Source organism: Tauraco erythrolophus, chromosome 22 (assembly GCF_009769465.1).
Source record: "Tauraco erythrolophus isolate bTauEry1 chromosome 22, bTauEry1.pri, whole genome shotgun sequence".
NCBI lineage: Eukaryota > Metazoa > Chordata > Aves > Musophagiformes > Musophagidae > Tauraco > Tauraco erythrolophus.
This window is the reverse complement of record NC_141486.1, coordinates 40,687-58,674: the sequence shown is the minus strand read 5'-3', so window position 1 is coordinate 58,674 and position 17,988 is coordinate 40,687. Positions and strand designations below refer to the sequence as shown.

General features: G+C 52.2%; 1 protein-coding gene across 1 annotated transcript; it reads left to right on the top strand.

Moving 5' to 3' along the window:
* The first annotated feature begins 2,881 nt into the window (after positions 1 to 2,881).
* LOC104378442 (dual specificity testis-specific protein kinase 2-like) lies at positions 2,882 to 14,401 on the top strand. Its single transcript, XM_009985460.1, has 8 exons — positions 2,882 to 3,070; positions 7,602 to 7,723; positions 7,868 to 7,916; positions 8,653 to 8,802; positions 10,884 to 11,057; positions 11,611 to 11,694; positions 12,759 to 12,845; positions 14,300 to 14,401. The coding sequence occupies exons 1-8, from the start codon at positions 2,882 to 2,884 to the stop codon at positions 14,399 to 14,401; spliced, it is 957 nt and encodes a 318-aa protein (XP_009983762.1).
* Positions 14,402 to 17,988: the final 3,587 nt, after the last annotated feature.

Below are 17,988 nucleotides of genomic sequence, written 5' to 3'. Positions count from 1 at the left end.
AGCCACATTTATAAGAAGAAAATAACTCAGCTCCCCCTCAGCAGCATAATGGAGGGGCCATTCCCAGCATGCTGGGGATGGTGCAGGGATTCTTCACTGGACAAAGAGGCAATTGATGAACTAGGTCATGGCGGGAGGTGATGGTACGTGGGAAAAGCACTGAACAGAGAGGCCTCTGAAAAGGAAACCATCCCCTATGGAAGAGGCAGCCCCGGGCAGCCTGCCTTGCCCGAGGGGACCTGTGGTGCCTGTGGCCGGGTCGCTCCGCAGGCAGGAGGGGCTGCAAGGTGGCTGGGGATCTGTCTGCGGGTGTGCTGCTCCACCGAGGAAGGGCTCCTGTTTCTTTAGTTACCGAAGGGTGCAGAAGCGGAGGGAGAGGCTTTCAGAGCCCACTGGTAAGTGTCTCTCTGGCAGCTAGAGCAGCAGTTGTGGGTGCCCACCACAGCTGTGCCAGTGATGGGCACTCCGAGGTGAGTTGGTGGCTTATCGTGTTATTGTCTCATCATCCATGCAACAGGAGAGGGCAAACCTGTGTGCCAGGGTTGGGGCAGGAGTGGGTGAACCCTGGGAGTGCATCCTCAAAGCTGGGTCCGATGCTCAGGGTGACTCTTTACCATTCTTTCTCCATGTTTCGTTGCTGGCTTGGGGTCAGCAGGATCTGTCAGACTCTGTCAGCATTCCCCTGTATCCTGGCCAGTTGTGCAGGTTGGGGAGGAGCATCTCTGGGTCTCGCTGACTGGGTGTGAAGCACCACTTGCTTGACCTGGAGCTGCTGCACCTCCTGTGTCTGCCCCCTTCTCCTCAGCCCTGTGCTGCACCCCACCACCAGCCTGTGCTGGTGCCTTGCCCTGGCACCCATGTCCAAGCCCTGCCAAAGCTGGGCTGTTTTGCACACTGGAGAGAGAGATCCTTGCAGAATCTGGATGAATCGTCCCTGTGGGAAGGCAACGCCTCTGGTGACACAGCCAGAGCGGGGTGGCTTTGGCAGTGCTGAGTGTGACCGATGTGAGTCGTGTCCCCTGCTTCTGCACAAGACCCTTCCCATGTGCCAGCGCATGGCACCAGGGTGCAGGCTGGCTGGGAGGGGGCCATGTTTCAGACAGTGCTGGCTATCAGCAGCAGTGACCATCCCAAGGCAAAACCCTCCAGGCAGGTCCCTGCAGCTGCATCCCACCATGGGATGCTCCTTAGTTGCCTGTCCTTGGGTCAGAAGAGCAGGGCTAAAGCTGTGGCCCTGTCACCCCTCTCGTGTGCTGTGCCTGATCCGAGTGCTCTCCACCGATTGTGGCTTCAGGCTCTGCTGTTCGTGAGCAGTTCTGGAGCTTTGCTCCTGCAGGTATTTGCCATGCAGTCAGGTAGGAGCCCATGTGTCATATTGGTTTTGCTGGGACTGGATTCCTGCAGCCTGTGTGGATCTGTCCTGTGGTGGCAACTTTGGGGTCTGGCTGCTTTCAGAAGTTTGTGCTGTTGTTCCCCTGTGTTGCAGCTCCCTGAATCTCAGCCTGGAGCTTGCCTGCTGTTCACGTCAGAGATCCCTGCCCTGCTTAGTGCTGTCTGCCTCCCTGCCCCATGTCCCAACCCTTAGCTCTTCCTGAATTCCTGCCCTGCTTAGCCCTGTCACCACATCTGTTTGTCCTTTTTTGGCAGATCTCTTTGAATCTTGGCTGGACTGTGGGTGTTGAGGTGGTCGGTGCAAATATTTTATGCACATCTCAGTGCAGATTTTGCCTCGCCCCATAGAAGCAAAGTAGCCGTAAAATAATCCACGGGATCAAGGGATGCTGATACAGCTCCTTGCTTGGTGCAAGACCTAGGACAGAAACTGGCAGAGGGCAGAGCTTACCTTTGCTTCAGCTGGAAGCATTGAAGAATTACCCTTTGTTGACTGTTGTCTCATTTGGTTACAGTCTGGCAAAGCAGCTTGCCTGGCCCCACATCACCTGCTGTGAGTGGAAGGTGCTCGGACAGCTTCGTAGTGTACCAATAGTGCTTTATAATTATTTGGAAATAGGTGCCTTACTTGCCTCACTCAGGGTGCCAGAAGCTCATTTTCCACTGTATTTGCCTCCCTTGCATTTTTGGAAGTAGCTAGAGGCAAGTGGCACATGGCTTTGGAGGAGTGTGAGCCTGGTGCTATAAAAGGCAGAAAGGGGAATGGAGGGTGGGAACCGGAGAGGCAAGTGTGAGAATCAGAGCAGTGGAAGAGCAAGACGATCTAGCAGAGGCACGTGGAGCTTGGAATCAAATTCAGAACATGCAGACAGGAGAAGGGTTGCTGGGGCATTTCCTTGTTCTGTGATTCTTTAGGGCTTATAATGAACTGTAGGCACCTGCCAAGTGAGGACCCTTTTAGATGGAGTGTTTCCTGCTAGCACACTCGAGCCATGACCCTCTGTCTGCAATAGCAGCTAAGCCATGTCTAGAGCTCCAGGGAGATGGATGTGGCATTAGTACGTGGCATGTGACCTGTGCTAAAAGCCTGATTTGGACACGGTGGCTTTTAACCCAACGTAAGCTGGCTGAGCAAGACTGAGTCCCCTGGGGTTTCCTGGGCTGCACTATCATGTGTTGAAGGTGATGCATCCCATCTATTGTAAACCTGTAGAAGGAATATATGCTGATCTGACATCTTTAAGTCCCAGTGTAAAGGAGTGGGAATACACCCTGCATAAGGCAGGCCTAAGCCCATGGTGACTTACCCAGCCCATGCGTTCTTCCTGGTGCAACACATGCTGCACGGTGCATCATCGTGGTGCCTCGGCTCCTCTCCATTTATTCCTGAGGCTTCATCCAGTCCTGGTCTCTAGTGCAGGTATTTGTTTGATGTCCGGGTGCTGCTGTTGGCTCACTGTGAAATCTGCTGTGTTCCAGCTGCTGCCCCATGATGTGTGAGGCAGGGCTGATCACGCCGGAGCCCTCTGGCCACACGCACTACTATGGCGAGTCGTCAGACGCCTACTACCACGTGGACCGCTGGCAGAGGCTGCGAACAGCTGTCAGGAAGCTGGAGTTCTGGGAAAACTTCAACGCTGAGCTCATAGGCAGCGGCTTCTTCTCCAAAGTCTACAAGGTAACCTGACATGCAGGCAGCCCGTGACCTGTGTGAGCAGCTGCTGAGGCTGTGTAGATGGTGCCTCACCTGAGGAACCTGTCCTTGAGCTTATTTCCTTGTCTTCATCCCTCCCAGCTCAGTGTGGCAGGTTGGATGGGGTGAGGGAGGAAAGGAGACGCCCCTCAGTGCACCCAGCACATCGCCTTTGGTGCACATCTCCCCTTCCATAGTGAAAAAGGAAATGGGGGATGCGCTTAATCGATGTTCATTGATACTGTCATCTAGCCATACAACAGGCTTCCTGGGGAGCTACAATGGGTATTGGATGAGATCAGGGGATATTTATGCTCTCTGCAGATTGTGTTGTCAAAACTGGAGCAAAATATCTAGAGAAAAAGAGGGTAAAATTAAGCTGTGTGTGTCTCCCAGAATACCTGCCACCCACGCCCTGTGGAGACACCAGCACTGTCAGCGCTCTCCGGCTGCTGCCCTGCGCTGTGGTGATGCTGGGGAGAAGCAGAGGGCCTGGGGCAGGGGCTGCTGCTCTGTCCACTTCTGCCGCTGCTGCCCTGGTGTCAGGAGGGTGGTGGCTCCCTGCAAGCCAGCGCATCATGCAGGTGGTGCTGTCACCAAAGCAAAACCTGGGGCTGTTATGAGTCACTCCCTGCACCAAGCTCCACTGGTGTGTGACTTTATTTAACCCTTTCTGAGCAAGCACAGGATCCAAGGTGCTGCTAGCGTTGCCACCCTCCTATGCTGCTTCTTCAGCCCAGGAGTGCCACTGCTAACCTGGAGGGAGTGCATGGGATTGGGCTCCTTCCCTGCAACCCTCGGTGATCACTGCTCACTCTCTGAACAGCAAAGGAGGTGCATCATGTTAGGAAGTGAGACTCAGCCTTCATCTCAGAGAGCAGATGCCACATTGCTTTGCAGCATGGCCAGGTTAACCCACCTTACCTGTCCTCCCAGCAGTTCTCCAGAATGTGGATGCTGACACTGGACTTGGTTGTTGGGACGTGACGCAGCTCCAGTGGAAACAAATTGGGCCTAACTTGGCCATTGCCTTCAGCTCCTTAACTTGACTGGCCCCGTGACAAACGTCATGACTGCACGTTTCTCCTGGGCCAGCAGAAGATGCTTCTGCCCGAGCAGTGCTCTGACATGTTCTGAGTGAGATCTCTGGCTGGTGTAAGCACATGTGGCCAGTTGAAGCTAATGGAGCTGGGCTGGCAGGATGTGGCCATGGAACTGCAGAAAGTACACAAGTCAGACAGATAAGTGCACACTGGTTTGTCAAGGCTCTGTCTCTTCCTCTACTGCATCTGGGCTTGGTGCTGTTACAAAGCCCTTGGGTGAACTTCAGGTGCAGGGACAGTTCACTAAATCTGTTCAAGGGGAATCTCCAGTCAAAGGTCTATGGCAGCTCTTTGGAGACTGGAGCAATGCATGACAAATACCTCTCCCTGCCACAGCCTCGCTCTAGTAATTGCCTTCTCCACCTACACAGCGTGCTGTTGCCATCGCTTTCTCTTTCCCTTATCTCGCACATTTTCATAGTAACGGTTGCTGTTTCCTCCATGTGTGACATTTTCCTCCTGCCCTGACAATGAATGAAATTCCAGCAGTAGGCAGGCTGGAGACACGGATCTTGAATGAAAATGAAATAACTTCTTGAAGTAGCAGCAGAAAAAGAAATGTAAAAAAAGTAAAGTTTGAATGAAATACTATGTGTCAAATAGTCAGAAGACAGCGGAGGAGGACTTGGGACAAGGACAGTCCTTTGTGGGGACATTTATCTGGGGACTCAAGCACAACCGTAACCAAGTGCTCTGATGACTCGGTCCTCTTCAGTCAGCCAGTCCCCCAGGACTCGTAGCCCTCAACAGCAGCACTCCTGCTGCCAGGCATCACTGATGATGGTCCTTTGAAGCTCTTTGCCAACAGATGCTGTGTTCCAGAGCACTCCGCAGCAAGGACATGGACTCCCCGAAGTGCTAGCGCTGCCTGTACTGGCTGCTTGTTGCTTTTGCCATCCTTTGTCCTTTGGTTAACCCCATTCTCAGGAGTTGTCATGTGTGGGTTGGCTGAGGAAGGAGGATTCACTTGGTGACTCAGACTCAAGAGGTCCAGGCACAGCCTTCTGCTCTGCGGGTTACGTATCGCATGACCTGGGCACGAGGTACTTTCTCTCTTTCTCTGCCGTACTTTCCCGATGTGCAATAAGGAGCTATTCAGGCCTGAGTTTCTCTCTGAGAAAGCATAAAGCTTCTTTCATTGGCAGCTCTCTCATACAGTGCTCTCATGCACAGGGGGCTGAGGTGCTCAAAAGCAGGAGAGAAATGTAACACGACTTCTTTTTGACCAAAGGGAGCCTCTGAGCAACCTCTTTGTCTGTAGGCCCTCAAAAATCTTCATACACATTAAGCAGCACAGTCCCACTCCCTGTCTTTCTGCAACTTTCCAGTGCCAGATTTTCACCTTTATTTCTCCACTCAAGGCTGACACGAGATCTTAACCCTTCATCGCTCGTTAGCATGAAATGAGAATACCTTGGAGGCCCCTCTGCACTTTCCTGGTTCTCATACCAATCCAGGACAATACTGGACACTCGGTGTATTTCAGAGCAGACCAAAGGCTGCTCTGTGTTGGACAGTGTAAAGTCTTAGGGCCTGTGGTCTTGGAAGAGGCCTTCTGAGCCCGTTACCTTTGCCCATCTCTCCCACTACTAGGTGGGTCCTACAAGGGTGGGTCTACCCTTGCTTTTCAGTCGTTTCTTCTCCAGACCAGGCTGGACTTTGCATTGCTCTGTGGACAGGAACGCCTCCAGCACTCACCGACTCCACCGGCCAGGCACTGTTTGTGAACTCTGCTGGTGTCCAGCTGCAACATGCAACCTGGAAGCTCAGTGTCTCCACCAAAGTTTGTGCAGAGCTAATAGGTCTCACTGAAACCCAGTATTAGGTCTTCTGAAAATTTTTCATATCTTCCATGTTTCACCGGCTCCCTGTGCTCTGTCCTGGGCAAAAGGGCACTCACAGTCTTTGGGCAAAGATGATCAATATCATCTCTACATCTGTGCAATTACAGTTAATGGTCAGTTATGTCTAATTAGTGACCCACAGTCTGGGGTTATGAAGTCCCATCAGGTGAGGGTGTCAGAGCCCTGGCTTCCGTACGACCTGCTCGAGTAGAGAGGCAGAGTTATTCCACCGATAACATCGACTATCAGGTTGCGTTCCTTCAGAAAGGAAGCAGCAGTTCATGTTGCTCCCCAGACTGTTTTGTGACCCTGATTATAATGAACCTTTCTCTCCTTCCAGCCCAGCTAGGTCTTACATGCAGCTCTTTGTTCTCTTCACCTGGGCTAGTAACCTTATCCATAAAATGACCATCACTGAGAACAATGAGTGACACTTTGGGACTCAGAGTGCTGCTCTTTAGCCAGCTCATGCTGGCTATTAAACTATTTTTCCCTTAAAACAAACAAGCAAAACCCCACAAACCTCAAAATGAGAGAAAAATAAACACATGGCTGGTTTCTCTGCTAGCCCTGGGGAGCTATCAGGACAGCAGTGTGGGCCACACCTGATACCTGAGTCTCCTTAAACCAGATGTTAATTGAGGATGGAAATGTTGAAGTACTGCAGTGCTCTGTGATGTGGTTTGGAAACTGCTGTTTGGATCGTCAGCCCAGATAACATGAGCTGCAGTGAAGAGGCCCTGGCTGGTCCCGTCAGGGCTGGGAGCTGGGGCATCCCTGCATGTCCTGCAGCCTGCGGGAAACCTGGGCACTCAGCACTGCCCAGCCCCGGTGCCCCTGCAGGGGACAGCAAATTTCCTCCTAAAAATGCCTGCTCAGTCTGGTCAGTGTTGTAAGATGAGGAAAGAGCGTTTTGTTTTCTGTTCTTCAGCTTCCAGTATCCCTGTCCAGGGGCAGCCCTAGGCATGAAGTGTCTGGTAGTAATCCATAGCAGAGGTTCAGATTGGCATGTGGCTGAGAAGCAGATCTTGGGATGTGGAGGAGAGATGAGCTGGCTCTGTGCTTGCTTTGCTGTGTCTGTCTGGCAGAGCCTGGGCAAGGGGGTACTGGCCATGGGCAGGGGTGCAGGAGGAATTGGGGGTGAGGAGTGTGGCCAGCAGCCTTGTGCAGTGATCAGACTTGGATAGGAAGGAGGGATGGAGATGTGGGGCAGGCCGCAGTTGGGAAGGGACATTGAATGCAAGACATTGGAGGGGAGAGAGTCAGCTCTGCAGTAACCCAGTGTGGGCTGAGAAACTGCTCCAGCCTAAGGAACACACAAACTTTGGCAGAGAAATAGTATTGTGATGTGTTGGGACAGGAGGGACCTAGCTGTCGCTGGCCCCCCAGGCAGGCATCGCTGGAATATTGCGTATGTGGAAGGGACAGCACTTGTGCAAATGACTGCACAAAGCTCTGGGCAGAAGGGAAAAGAGGTTCAGGCCTTTGGTTGGGAAGGGATGCTGTTGTCCAGAAGGACTGGCAGACCTCTGGAAGCTAAGAGATGTCCTGCTCCGACCTTGGCTCCAGGTGACCCAGGCTGCTGCTTGTAAAGTGATGGTGGTGAAGATCTACAAGAATGACGTGGACCAAGAGGTGATTGTGCGTGAGATCAGCCTGCTGCAGAAGCTGTCCCATCCCAACATTGTCAGGTGGGCGCATCCTCGGGCCATGAGCAGTGGGCACTAGCAGGGGCTGGAGTTCGCTTGGTGTCTTTAGGGCAGCTCTCTCCTGAGGAACTGAGCTGAACCTTGATAGCTTCTTTTCTTTTTTTTTGTGTGTGCTCTTCTGTTTAGGTACCTTGGGATATGCGTGAAGGATGACAAGCTGTACCCCATTCTGGAGGTAAAGTTTTCTTGCTTGTAAGTGTGCTATGGGCAAGCAAGGACCCTGCAGTTCTTCGGCAGGGAGGATAGCAGATAGCCTGTAACGCACATCTATGCTTCTCTGACTCCTCCGCCTGTGAATGACTTTGGACTAGCAAGACTGCCTCGGACGGGCTTCTGGTCCTTACTGCCCCACAGCTGGTCACAGTTGGAGTGGGGCACAGTCACTGCAGAGCCATGAGATTCAGGCAGAATAGCCAAAAAGTTGGCTTGTTGGCTTGTTGCAACCAAAGGGCTAGATGGTGGAGAGAACAGGAGCCAGGGATGGAGGGCAGGAGTAGAAAGTAAAGCAGACAGAGAGTGGCAAGACCTCCAGAGTGGCTCTGGAGTAGTGGTGTGATCTAATGGAAAAGCCTGGGCTGGTACTGGAGAGGTCTCACCTTGTTCCTACGCTGTTGGTGGCAGAAGGTGTTCACTGAGCCACGGCCAGGCTTTTTGCCTGTAAGTGAGGACCACGAGTGGCTTATAGAGCTGTCCCTGCAGTGGGGCAGAGCCAAGAGACCAGCAGTGACTTACTGTGCCGGGAGGAATGTTTGCATGTATCACACACAGGGGCCCCTGCGTGCGGTGGCATTCCCAACCTCTGTCCCAAAGGAGGGGCTCCTGGGTTGGTGAGGGAGGGTTCAGCACCCGGGAAGCTCCAGGGAAGCCTGTGCCTGGCCGCACAGCCACCTGCTTTTTGTCTCTGTTCACAGTACGTGAATGGGGGTTGCCTGGAAGAGCTCCTGGCCAGCAAAGATATTGCTTTGACGTGGAAAGAAAAAGTGGACTTAGCTTCTGACATCACCAGAGGCATGATCTACCTGCACTCCAAGAACATCTACCACCGAGATCTCAACTCCAAGGTACGTAGCTGGAAATGGGACGTTGCTCCCAGACTGCTGAAGGCGACTGTGTTGGGGTCCATACAGGGACCCTTTAGGGCTGTAACCAGGAGGCCTCACGCTGGTCCTCTGCTCCATGCTGATCCCTCTGCAGGCAAGGAAGCTTTCTTGATAAAACCTGTCGTTGCGTTGCATTCATTGCTTGCCAAGCAGGAGGCCCAGATAGAGATAAAAATATATCGTTCCTAGTGCTGTTGCTGTCAGAAAGGAAACCAGATGGAAATGTGTGCAGGATTGCACATGGTTCTCTTTGCCTACGGTTGCAGGAGAAGCTCTTCCAGATGTAGGAATTTCCTTTCCTGCTCACAGCAAGGAGGAAGCTGTTGCTAACAGGAGCTGGTCACAGCCTCTGGGAGCAAGTGCCACGTGAGATGGTCCCTGTCTGTGTGCAGAGCACCAGCACAGCTCAGGACATGTGTGTCTCCTGACTCAAGTGCAGGGAAATTGTTCTTCCTTGATCCAGGGGGTCTAAGTGACCAATTTTAGGATAGTCACCTCTGTGGGTTTCACACCCTGGCAGTGTGCCAGCTGTGAAGACTGGCATCCGGAGACAGACTTTGGGTGTTACACTGTTGTCGTTTAACCCCAGCGGCACCTTAGCCCCGCCAGCCGCTCGCTCACTTTCCCTGGTGGGACAGGGGAGAGAATCAGAAGAGTAAAAGTGAGAAAACTTTTGTGTGAACCAGCACAGACACCAAGGCACGCCGTGTCCCTGGTGCATTGGCCCTCTGGCTGGGGGGCTGCTCTCCTCAGCGTGGGCTCGTGCTGCTCGGTGGGGGCAGGAGCAGTACTGGGGCTTTGCCGTTCTTGGTTTGTCCATGGGGACAGGCTTTGATGTGGCTCTTCCTCTGCCACTGCTATGGCAGTAGGAACATGGTGGGGCAGTGCCTTGTTGATCTCTCTTGGGCAAAACTGTCCAAACCTCAGGCGGATCTGCGGCATATCTGTCATATCGCAGGGAATGTGAGCTGGGGGGCTGGCCACCAGCCTGGACCACATCTGTGTCAACTGATGCCAGAGGCTGGCTTGATGATTCATGGGCATGGAACCTGCAAGTCCTTGCAGTTGATGCTGAATAGGTAGCAATGCACCTTTTACAAGCCAGGTTTGTTGCTGCTCTATGAGCTTTTGAAGAGAAACTTGAAATATTGATGAAGGTTGGCACTGGGGAGGGCAGTCAAGTGTTACAGTCTCGAGAGACATCAGCACAGGAGTGGAACTCACCTGAGTGAAGCTCAGGCTGTTTACGTGGCTCAGTTACTACCCATGAAATCACAAACACCAGGGCCAGAGCCCGGTTCCCTCTGACCACAGGTTTCTTGGCCATTGTGCTCTGAAGTCAGGTCAGATTTAATTTCCTATTTGGTGGTGACCAATGAGCTCAGGAGCTTTCCAGATCTGCTTGTGGAAAATTAGTGAGCGCTGGAGGTCCTTGCTTGTCCTTTCTGTCTCACTGAGATGGTTCAACCCTGAAGGATGTTCATCCTTCCCCAAGGAACCCTGCAGTGAAGATAGCTGAAGATATAGGAGAGGAGCATGTACGTGCTCGCTTGAAATCTAGTTGTTAGTGAGAGCCACCTGGAGAAGATGCCTGTCGTTTCTGCTACTTCCCTGGGAGCAGATGCCAAGGAGGAAATCCTGGCAAACTGAACAGGCTGAAACTGCTGGGATTTTGAGAAACTTTAAGATAGCTTGATAGGAATTCCTCCAGAAAGCCATGCTAGGGATGTGTAGCCATAGGCAGTGAGAAGGGCTGGCTGTGATCCTGCCTGCCTTTGGCTGAACGGTGAACAAGGTCAACATGTGCCTTTCGAGGTCTCTTTCAGATAAAAGGGTGTGGATCACCATGTCCGTTGAACACCTTCTTCAAAGGACTTTTCCTGGCTTCAAACATGATGGGTCCGTCCCTAATCTGCCCCGTGCGCTCCGTGCGTGCTGCCGGGATGCAGGTCCCTGACGGTGAGGTGGGGCTGAGGGCCAGCGAGCTGCCGCTCCGAGGGGTGTCTGGGTGTCTCATGCTGTGCCCCATGGGCTTCTTTCAGAACTGCCTCATCCGAGTGACACCGCGGGGCCGCGAGGCACTGGTGACCGACTTCGGGCTGGCCAGGGAGGTGGTGGAGCTGCCTGTGCAGGATGTGGAGAGGAAGCTGTCTCTGGTGGGCTCTGCTTTCTGGATGGCTCCTGAGATGCTGCGGGGAGAGCCCTATGACCGGAAGGTATGGCACTGCTTCCCAGCTCCTTGTTCATCCTCGGAGCTCCTGAGTGAGCGTTGGGGATGTCTCTTCTGCTTGCTGGTGACGTGTCTTAACAGCAGAAAAGCCCTTCCCTTCTTCCGCGGGAAACATTGCCCTGCTTACCTGGACCTTGCTCAGTAATGCTCTGCTTAGCACCTCGGCAGTTCCTGATGTGGCCTTGTTAAGTAAAACTTTTAGGGAAACGGATTGCTGCCATGGACAAACATAGTGAAGCCTCTTTGAGGAAGATGCTTGATAAGTTCCAGCCTGATGAGCCTGTTGCAGGAGCTGTGGGGGATGCCAGAGCTGCGGTAGAAGCACCAGACACGTTGAACAAGAGCATGGGGCCAGGCTTCCCAAAGATGAGGCTGGACTCCAAGTGGGGCTGTGGTGTGTCTGGGTGGTTTCAGAAGTTTAGGGGTTCACTGACTTTTGCATAACTAGTGGAAGGACCTTGTCATTGGTACTCCCCTTTCTCATGCTTTGCTTCTGTGCATGCCCTGTCCCACCTCCCGCTCTTCCACCCCTCCTGCAGGTGGACGTGTTTTCCTTTGGCATTGTCCTCTGTGAAATCCTGGGCAGGATCCCAGCTGACCCTGAAGTGCTTCCCAGGACTCAGGTAATGATTCCTGCAGCCAAATCTAACGGTGTTTTCTCCATTGTACCACATTGTGGCATCTCTCTGGACCAGACGGACCTGTACACATGTGTACGTGTTCCCACTCAGGTTTCTCTCTAGAAATTTTCCCATGAGAAAATCTGATCTCAGAATTTTCAGTGCACAAGAGTTCAGTGCATCTACAGTTTCAAAACTTTTGTTAGATCAACAATTTGAGATGAAGTACTTCTATTTAAAGACTTTAATTCCAAATACTTAATTTTGCTTTGACATTTCAGCTTCTCCATTGAAGTGGCAAGTTAAACACAACTTTCATCACAAATACTTATTTTCAAATATGTTGCAGTTAACACACAGTTCATGTGGAAAGAGTGGGCTTCCCTAAAAACATGGCCTTTTTTGTTTCAACATTTGCAACATTTTCCTTCCACAAAGTGGGAAGGGAAGGTTTATCCTGAACAGAGATGAAAAACAGCAAGTTGCTGCTTTCCAAGGAGCACTCCAAAGAACCTGCGGTGACCATAAATTATTCCATGTTTCTATGAGACTGAACAGGAACTAATGTTCCGTCTGTGTTCACAAGATGAAGGAGAATTACGTATCAGAGACTCCGGAGTCTAGAGGGGCAGAGCTGTAGTTACGGAAAAGCTGGCTGGACCCCTTTGACTCTCAGTCGCTGTTGGAAGACCAGGTTATCTGCAGTTCCTGTCCTCGGCGGCCACTGCTCAGCACATGGTGCTGGTTCCTCTGCTGGTTTCTGCCTTTGTGGCTCTTGTTGCCTTAGTCTGAGCTTTTCCAGGAGTACGCATGCCGCCCGCAGTGATGGCACAGAGCAAGCAGGAGGATGCTGCCGGCTCTGCTAATGGTTTACCATCTGTGCAGTCCTGCCAGAGCTGGTGTTGCCCCAGTACCTTGCATAGCCATCAGTAAAATAGCTGTGATGGAGATCCTAAAAGCTTTAAACCGTGAACATTTTGTGCTTTAACAGCTTGGGAAGGATGAAGAACTTTTAAAGGACTTTATAGCTGAAGTCTTTTCTACGTACTCTTACCCCTTCTTCACAGGATTATGGCTTGGATGTTGCTGCCTTCCAAGGGATGATCAGCGAATGCCCGAAGCAGGTGATGGACCTCGCTGCCAGCTGCTGTTGGGTAAGATTCTTTCCAGTTTGTTGTTTTTTTTCCTTTGGTTTTATTGGATTGGTATCACACTTGTATGACAGAGACCAAAATTGTTGTGAACCTTGCAGAGCTGGAACCTTCTGCACAGCGCTAGCATACAGGGCTCTGTGACTTGAGCTGTGAAGTGGTGAGACCTTCCTGGGCCAGTAGCATGCTTTCATCCACCGTCCAGTTTTGCGCCTAGAAGTGTTTAGTTTGTGTATTACTGCCTGAAACACCTCAAGGTCCTGCCTGTTCCCTTGCACATTGACCCCAGAGTGGGAAGCAGGTTGGTGATGATCTCCAGTCCCTACTTAAGCCAGGCTGCAGGCAGAAGCACCCAGCTGATCCTCTCCGGAGGTCACTGCCTCGCTGTTACCAGCCCTGGCATTACAAGCATTACCTCAGAGCATAGTTCTCCAACCTTTCTTGCTTCAGCATAAAAGGCAGTGGTGGAAGCTGGGAGCCTGCCCATCCTGTCCAAAACCTTGGAAGGCAAAGCAGAGAGAAAGCGAGGATTCCAGATAATCTCTGAAAGGAAGAGAAAAACAAAGGCAGTACTCAGGCAGAGGGTGGAGAAGCTGGTTGATCATAATGCACCTAATTACTAGGAGCTTATGGCAGCAAATGGAAGTGAATATTTGCGTGGGTCCCGAGGACATGTGAATAACTTGCCCTGAATTAGAGGAGTGATTCACATCAGCAACAGGCTTAGATTTATGTGTGTTCAGATCTTGCATCTCTGATGGGCAGCATCCTAATGGAAGTTGATATAATAACAGACTTCTGCCAGAAACGGCCCATGGGACTGTTCTTCTCTGCCTTTCTGCGATGTGCAGGTTTGGGGAGTTTCTCCCCAGGCTGGTTCTGCAGGGTCAGGCACAAAGGGCAGCCCCAGGATAGCACAGTGGGGGTGCAGGATGGGGGTGCCCCGGGCCATGTCCTTTGCATTGGGTGCACCCTGATGGCAGTGATAGGGCTGGAGGATCACAGTCCACTGAGGATGAGCCGCATCAGGGAGACAAGACTCACTGACTCTCACTGTCATAAGAAAGCTCAGGGAATGATACATCTCCCTCCTGATACCTATCTGCAGCCTTTCCCTGCACAACACCTGCCCCTGCACCATCTGGGTGGGCTTTGGAATGAGCAGTTCCAACACCCTATCCAGGTTGGGGCATGTCAGGCTGGTTTTCAGCATCTCGTTGCTTTTGCTTGAGCTGTACTGCACCGTGAGACCTGTCCTGCAGCTGCTCATTTGCAGCAGCCTGGGCCTCGATCACCAAGTGGTGATGCCAGAAGGCTCCACCAGCAAGTGTGTCACTCAGACCAGTGCTAATGATGGACGGATACCGCTGCCCAGCTTTGGGGGACCCAACAGAGCTGCTGCAGAGCACCCACCTTCTGTCCAGGGTGTCCTCTTCAGCTTTCCTTTCTCATTCCAGGTAGAAGCATTTAAGAGGCCGTCTTTCTCCGAAATCCTGGATGAGTTGGAGGATGTTGCAGAGAGCCTGGAGGCTGGGAAGAGCAATCAGCTTTCCAGCTGAGCTGCCTGCCTCCTGTGAGGCTTGTCAGAGAATCGCCCAAACTGTAAATTAACTGTCTGGGGGATCAGGAGTGAAGAAGGAAGGTGGGGAAGGGAGGAGCTAAGAGGTGCACTGGTGTTTGTTTAATCATAGTCTCAGCGTCTAATTTCTTGGATGGAAAACATGGTTAAAAATGGAGAAGGGACTTACCAAGGGTATGTTTTTCCTAGCTAAGGTTTTTTACAGATGTAATTAAGACATTGAGCAGCCTTTGTCCATCCACTTGTTAAAAGCAAATGATCCTGGAGGGACCTGAAATTCCCTTGAGGATGCTTTCCAAATCCCCAACAGAAACATCGTCCTCTCCTGCTTCCCCCGGACCCAGGGCCTTCCGCTTCTCTGTCGCCGTGGCCTTGGGGAATCGCCTCTCCGGGGGCTGCAGGCTGTGTGGAGTGAAGGAGAGGGGCTTTGGGCAGCTCAGTGAGCCTTGGGGCCACCTGATATTTCGAAGCCTTAAAGCACCCGCCGGGCAGCCTTGCAGGAGCAGGTGTGCTCTGTGAGGTCCCTGGCTGGGTGTCCTGACATCGCGCTCAGGGCGCACCCAGGCACGGAGGCATCCGGCAAGGTTTGGGAGAGTCAGCCGGGCCCACCCACGGGGTGCCGAGCTGCACGAGCCAAGGCGATGGGGAGGGTGTGCCTTATCGAGACATGAACTAACCGACCAATTTCTCCCATCAGAAAGGCTTTCAGACATATGTCTGATGTCTAGGTTCCTCCCCACCACCTCGGCTGGGGCTTAAAGACGGAGGAGTCTGCCTTTCCCCTGCTTGTCCTGCTGCGTGGTGACAAGCACAGTGCCAGCAGCTGGTGAGGTCGAAACAGGGAAGAGCGGAGTCCGGCATCATTCAGCATCTCACCCATTTCTCTGCCTGGCCCAGTACCCATCGCCGCCTCGACGATGTGGGACACCCTCGCGGGCCCCAGCGCTCGAGCAGCCAGCAAAACACTTTGTTTTGGTGCTGTATTTTCTTCTGTGGGCCAGAGAGAGTGCTGGGGCTGTGGATCCGAACCGGAGGTGGAAGGAAGAATGGCTAGAAATTGCTAGTATTGCAAACTAAGAGAAATGGGTGAGCAGTTGAGTCTGCCCCTAGATCAGCTGATTGCTGGGCCATTGGTCTGAAAGACATGTTCTGCTGGGACCAAAATGTTTGTGGGTGTAAATAGGTGTGATGTCTGTATAGTGGTGGAGCTGTGGCTCTGTTTTTGTAGACTGTAACTCTTGGAGCAAGGATCATTCATCTGTCCACCAAAAAGTATTTGTACAGTGTTTAGCTCAATGGGCCTTCAACTTCAGCTTGAAGGCTGTTGTCCAGCATAGTGGTAGACCTACCTGGGGGGCTCATCAAAAGCTCTTGGAGCCAGATTTGATATCTTCTGTAGCCCAACATCTGTGTGCTGTAGTGCCTGCACAAGGGAGAATCAGTGGTGTGCTGGGACAGAGACGTAGTGGAGGAACATGGTGCATTTTCACCAGGGATCATAAGGAATCGGGAGCTGTCATGAAATGCACTGAATGGCACCAGGGTCACCAGCTCAGTCACATCTCCAGGGAACATCTGCAGCTACTCATTCCCCAGAGGTGCTGTTGTGCTTTTGTGGGATACTGACTTATTTGCAGCAGAAACCTCCTGCTCAACAGTAAACTGCCGAGCAAATATCTTCATTCCAGCTGGATACTGCCAGCGGCCACTATGGATGAAGGATAGCTGTCTGCTTCAGCTCAGCCCCTGGCTAGATGCATTGCTTTCACAAAGCCTTTCCCCAGCCTTCCACATGCTGCCTGGTCTGCCAAGCTGGAGTCTGTTCTTCTGCTGTCCCCCTGCACAAGAGTAGACTAAAGGAAGATCCCTCAACATACCGATCCCTCAGATGGCCTATTACAGGATGAAGGTGTCGTGTTCCAGTGGTGCTTCCCTGCAGGGCGGCTCCCCCAGTGGCCACCCCCTTCCCCGGACCAGCAAGGCTGGTGGTGGTGGTGGTGCCCTGTCACAGACTGGGCTGATCCTTCCTCCAGCTGTACATCTGACTCTGGTCCTGCAGAGCAACTGTGGGACTGGGACACAGTAGAAAAGGCATGTGGAGTTGTGTATGCTTTGGTGATGCTGTGGTATGAAGGAAGACCTTTTGGGTTTATTTATCTGCTCAGGGGTAAGAAGCCTACTCAAGGATTGAGCAGATACAGAGCAGGGGGATGTTTTCTGCACAGAGGATACCATTAGCCAGCATGATCTGAGCTGCGATGGATCAGAACTGTTTCTGGGCTTGCTGTGTGCCCCACCTACTCTCATGGTGAGGCTACGTGCTGGTTCTCAGGTGACCAAAGAATATCAGGTCCTTGCTAGAAAGACCTTTGATGCCTGCTGCAAGGGCAGGTGGGACCAAGACTGTCTGCAGGCATCATGTGGACTAGAAAAGCCAATGTTGGGAGTCTGCAGAAAACAGAGGTGATCTGGGAATTTGTCTGGTGCATCTCGTGGACTAAGAGTGTCTCTTCACTGGCCAGAGCTGGAGGGAGAGGCAAGCACGGGACACCTGCCCAGATGTCCTCCAGGTACCAGCCCCTGTGCTGGGAGTGCAGGGTCTGGCTCCCCCACACCAGTGTGACACAAAGTCCAGATCAGCGGTTGAATTTCGTGCCTCAGAGTCGTGCCACTGAACTGAAGTGACTGATGGTGGGTGGAGGGTCTGGGTGGTGCAGCAGGCTCACCTTTGCTGGACCTCACCAGGAGCTGCCTCCTCTGCCTCCTCCCTCTGTTGGCCGCTTGCTCCGCAGATGCTGACAGCATAGACCTGGCCATGCTGTGCCCCACAGACCATGCGGTCCCGCATCCTCCATTGTGTCTTTGGTTTTATAAATGCCGTTTAGGAATAAAGTCTGGTGGTTCTTTACGATATCAGCCCTGGCTGCTGTGTTTCATCATCTTGGGTCGGCTGAGTCGTGCTGCTGAAATGCCGTGTTTTCAAACACAGGCACCAAACGCAACTAAACCAACAGCTTCATGCTCCATCAGCGTAGCTGGCATAATAAACCTTTAGTTGAAAGTCATTTACAGAAGAGTATTACCTATGAGAGAATGGTATTTTGAGTCCAATGCCTCCCATACCCTCAGTTTGTGGCAGGGTCAGCTCAAGTCTTAAGTCACCCCTTCACTTCAGCTGGGTGGGCACAAGGTAACCCCAGCAGCACAAGCACAGTGCAAAGGCTGTTGGATTCATCTTTTCCACCCCAGCAGCCCATAAGCCAACAGGATCAAAGCAGAGTGAAATGATTTCCCTTCCCCAGCTGCAGCTTGTTTTGTGTTGACTCAGACATGGCATTAGTTACTCTTTAGATGCAACCCTCTCAGAAGGACACATCAGAAAATTGGAGGAAGGTGTTCACTATGCCAGGACCACCAGGTTTGCTGCATCCAAGCATAAATCGTAGAGCACTGCCGAAGCTCAGTTGTCTGCGCTCCTCAGATGACAATCATCAGTGTTAGGTAAGAACAAGAACTTTCCTTCTGAAGTCCAGGTTTTTTAAGTCAATCAGCTTTCAGATTTACAGC

Bases quoted from the DNA above. Each gene is read 5' to 3' on its own strand.
- LOC104378442 (XM_009985460.1), top strand. From the start codon at position 2,882: ATGATGTGTGAGGCAGGGCTGATCACGCCGGAGCCCTCTGGCCACACG. The intron at 7,917-8,652 runs GTAAAGTTTTCT...CTCTGTTCACAG, and splicing joins AGCTGTACCCCATTCTGGAG to TACGTGAATGGGGGTTGCCT. The intron at 12,846-14,299 runs GTAAGATTCTTT...TTCTCATTCCAG, and splicing joins TCGCTGCCAGCTGCTGTTGG to GTAGAAGCATTTAAGAGGCC.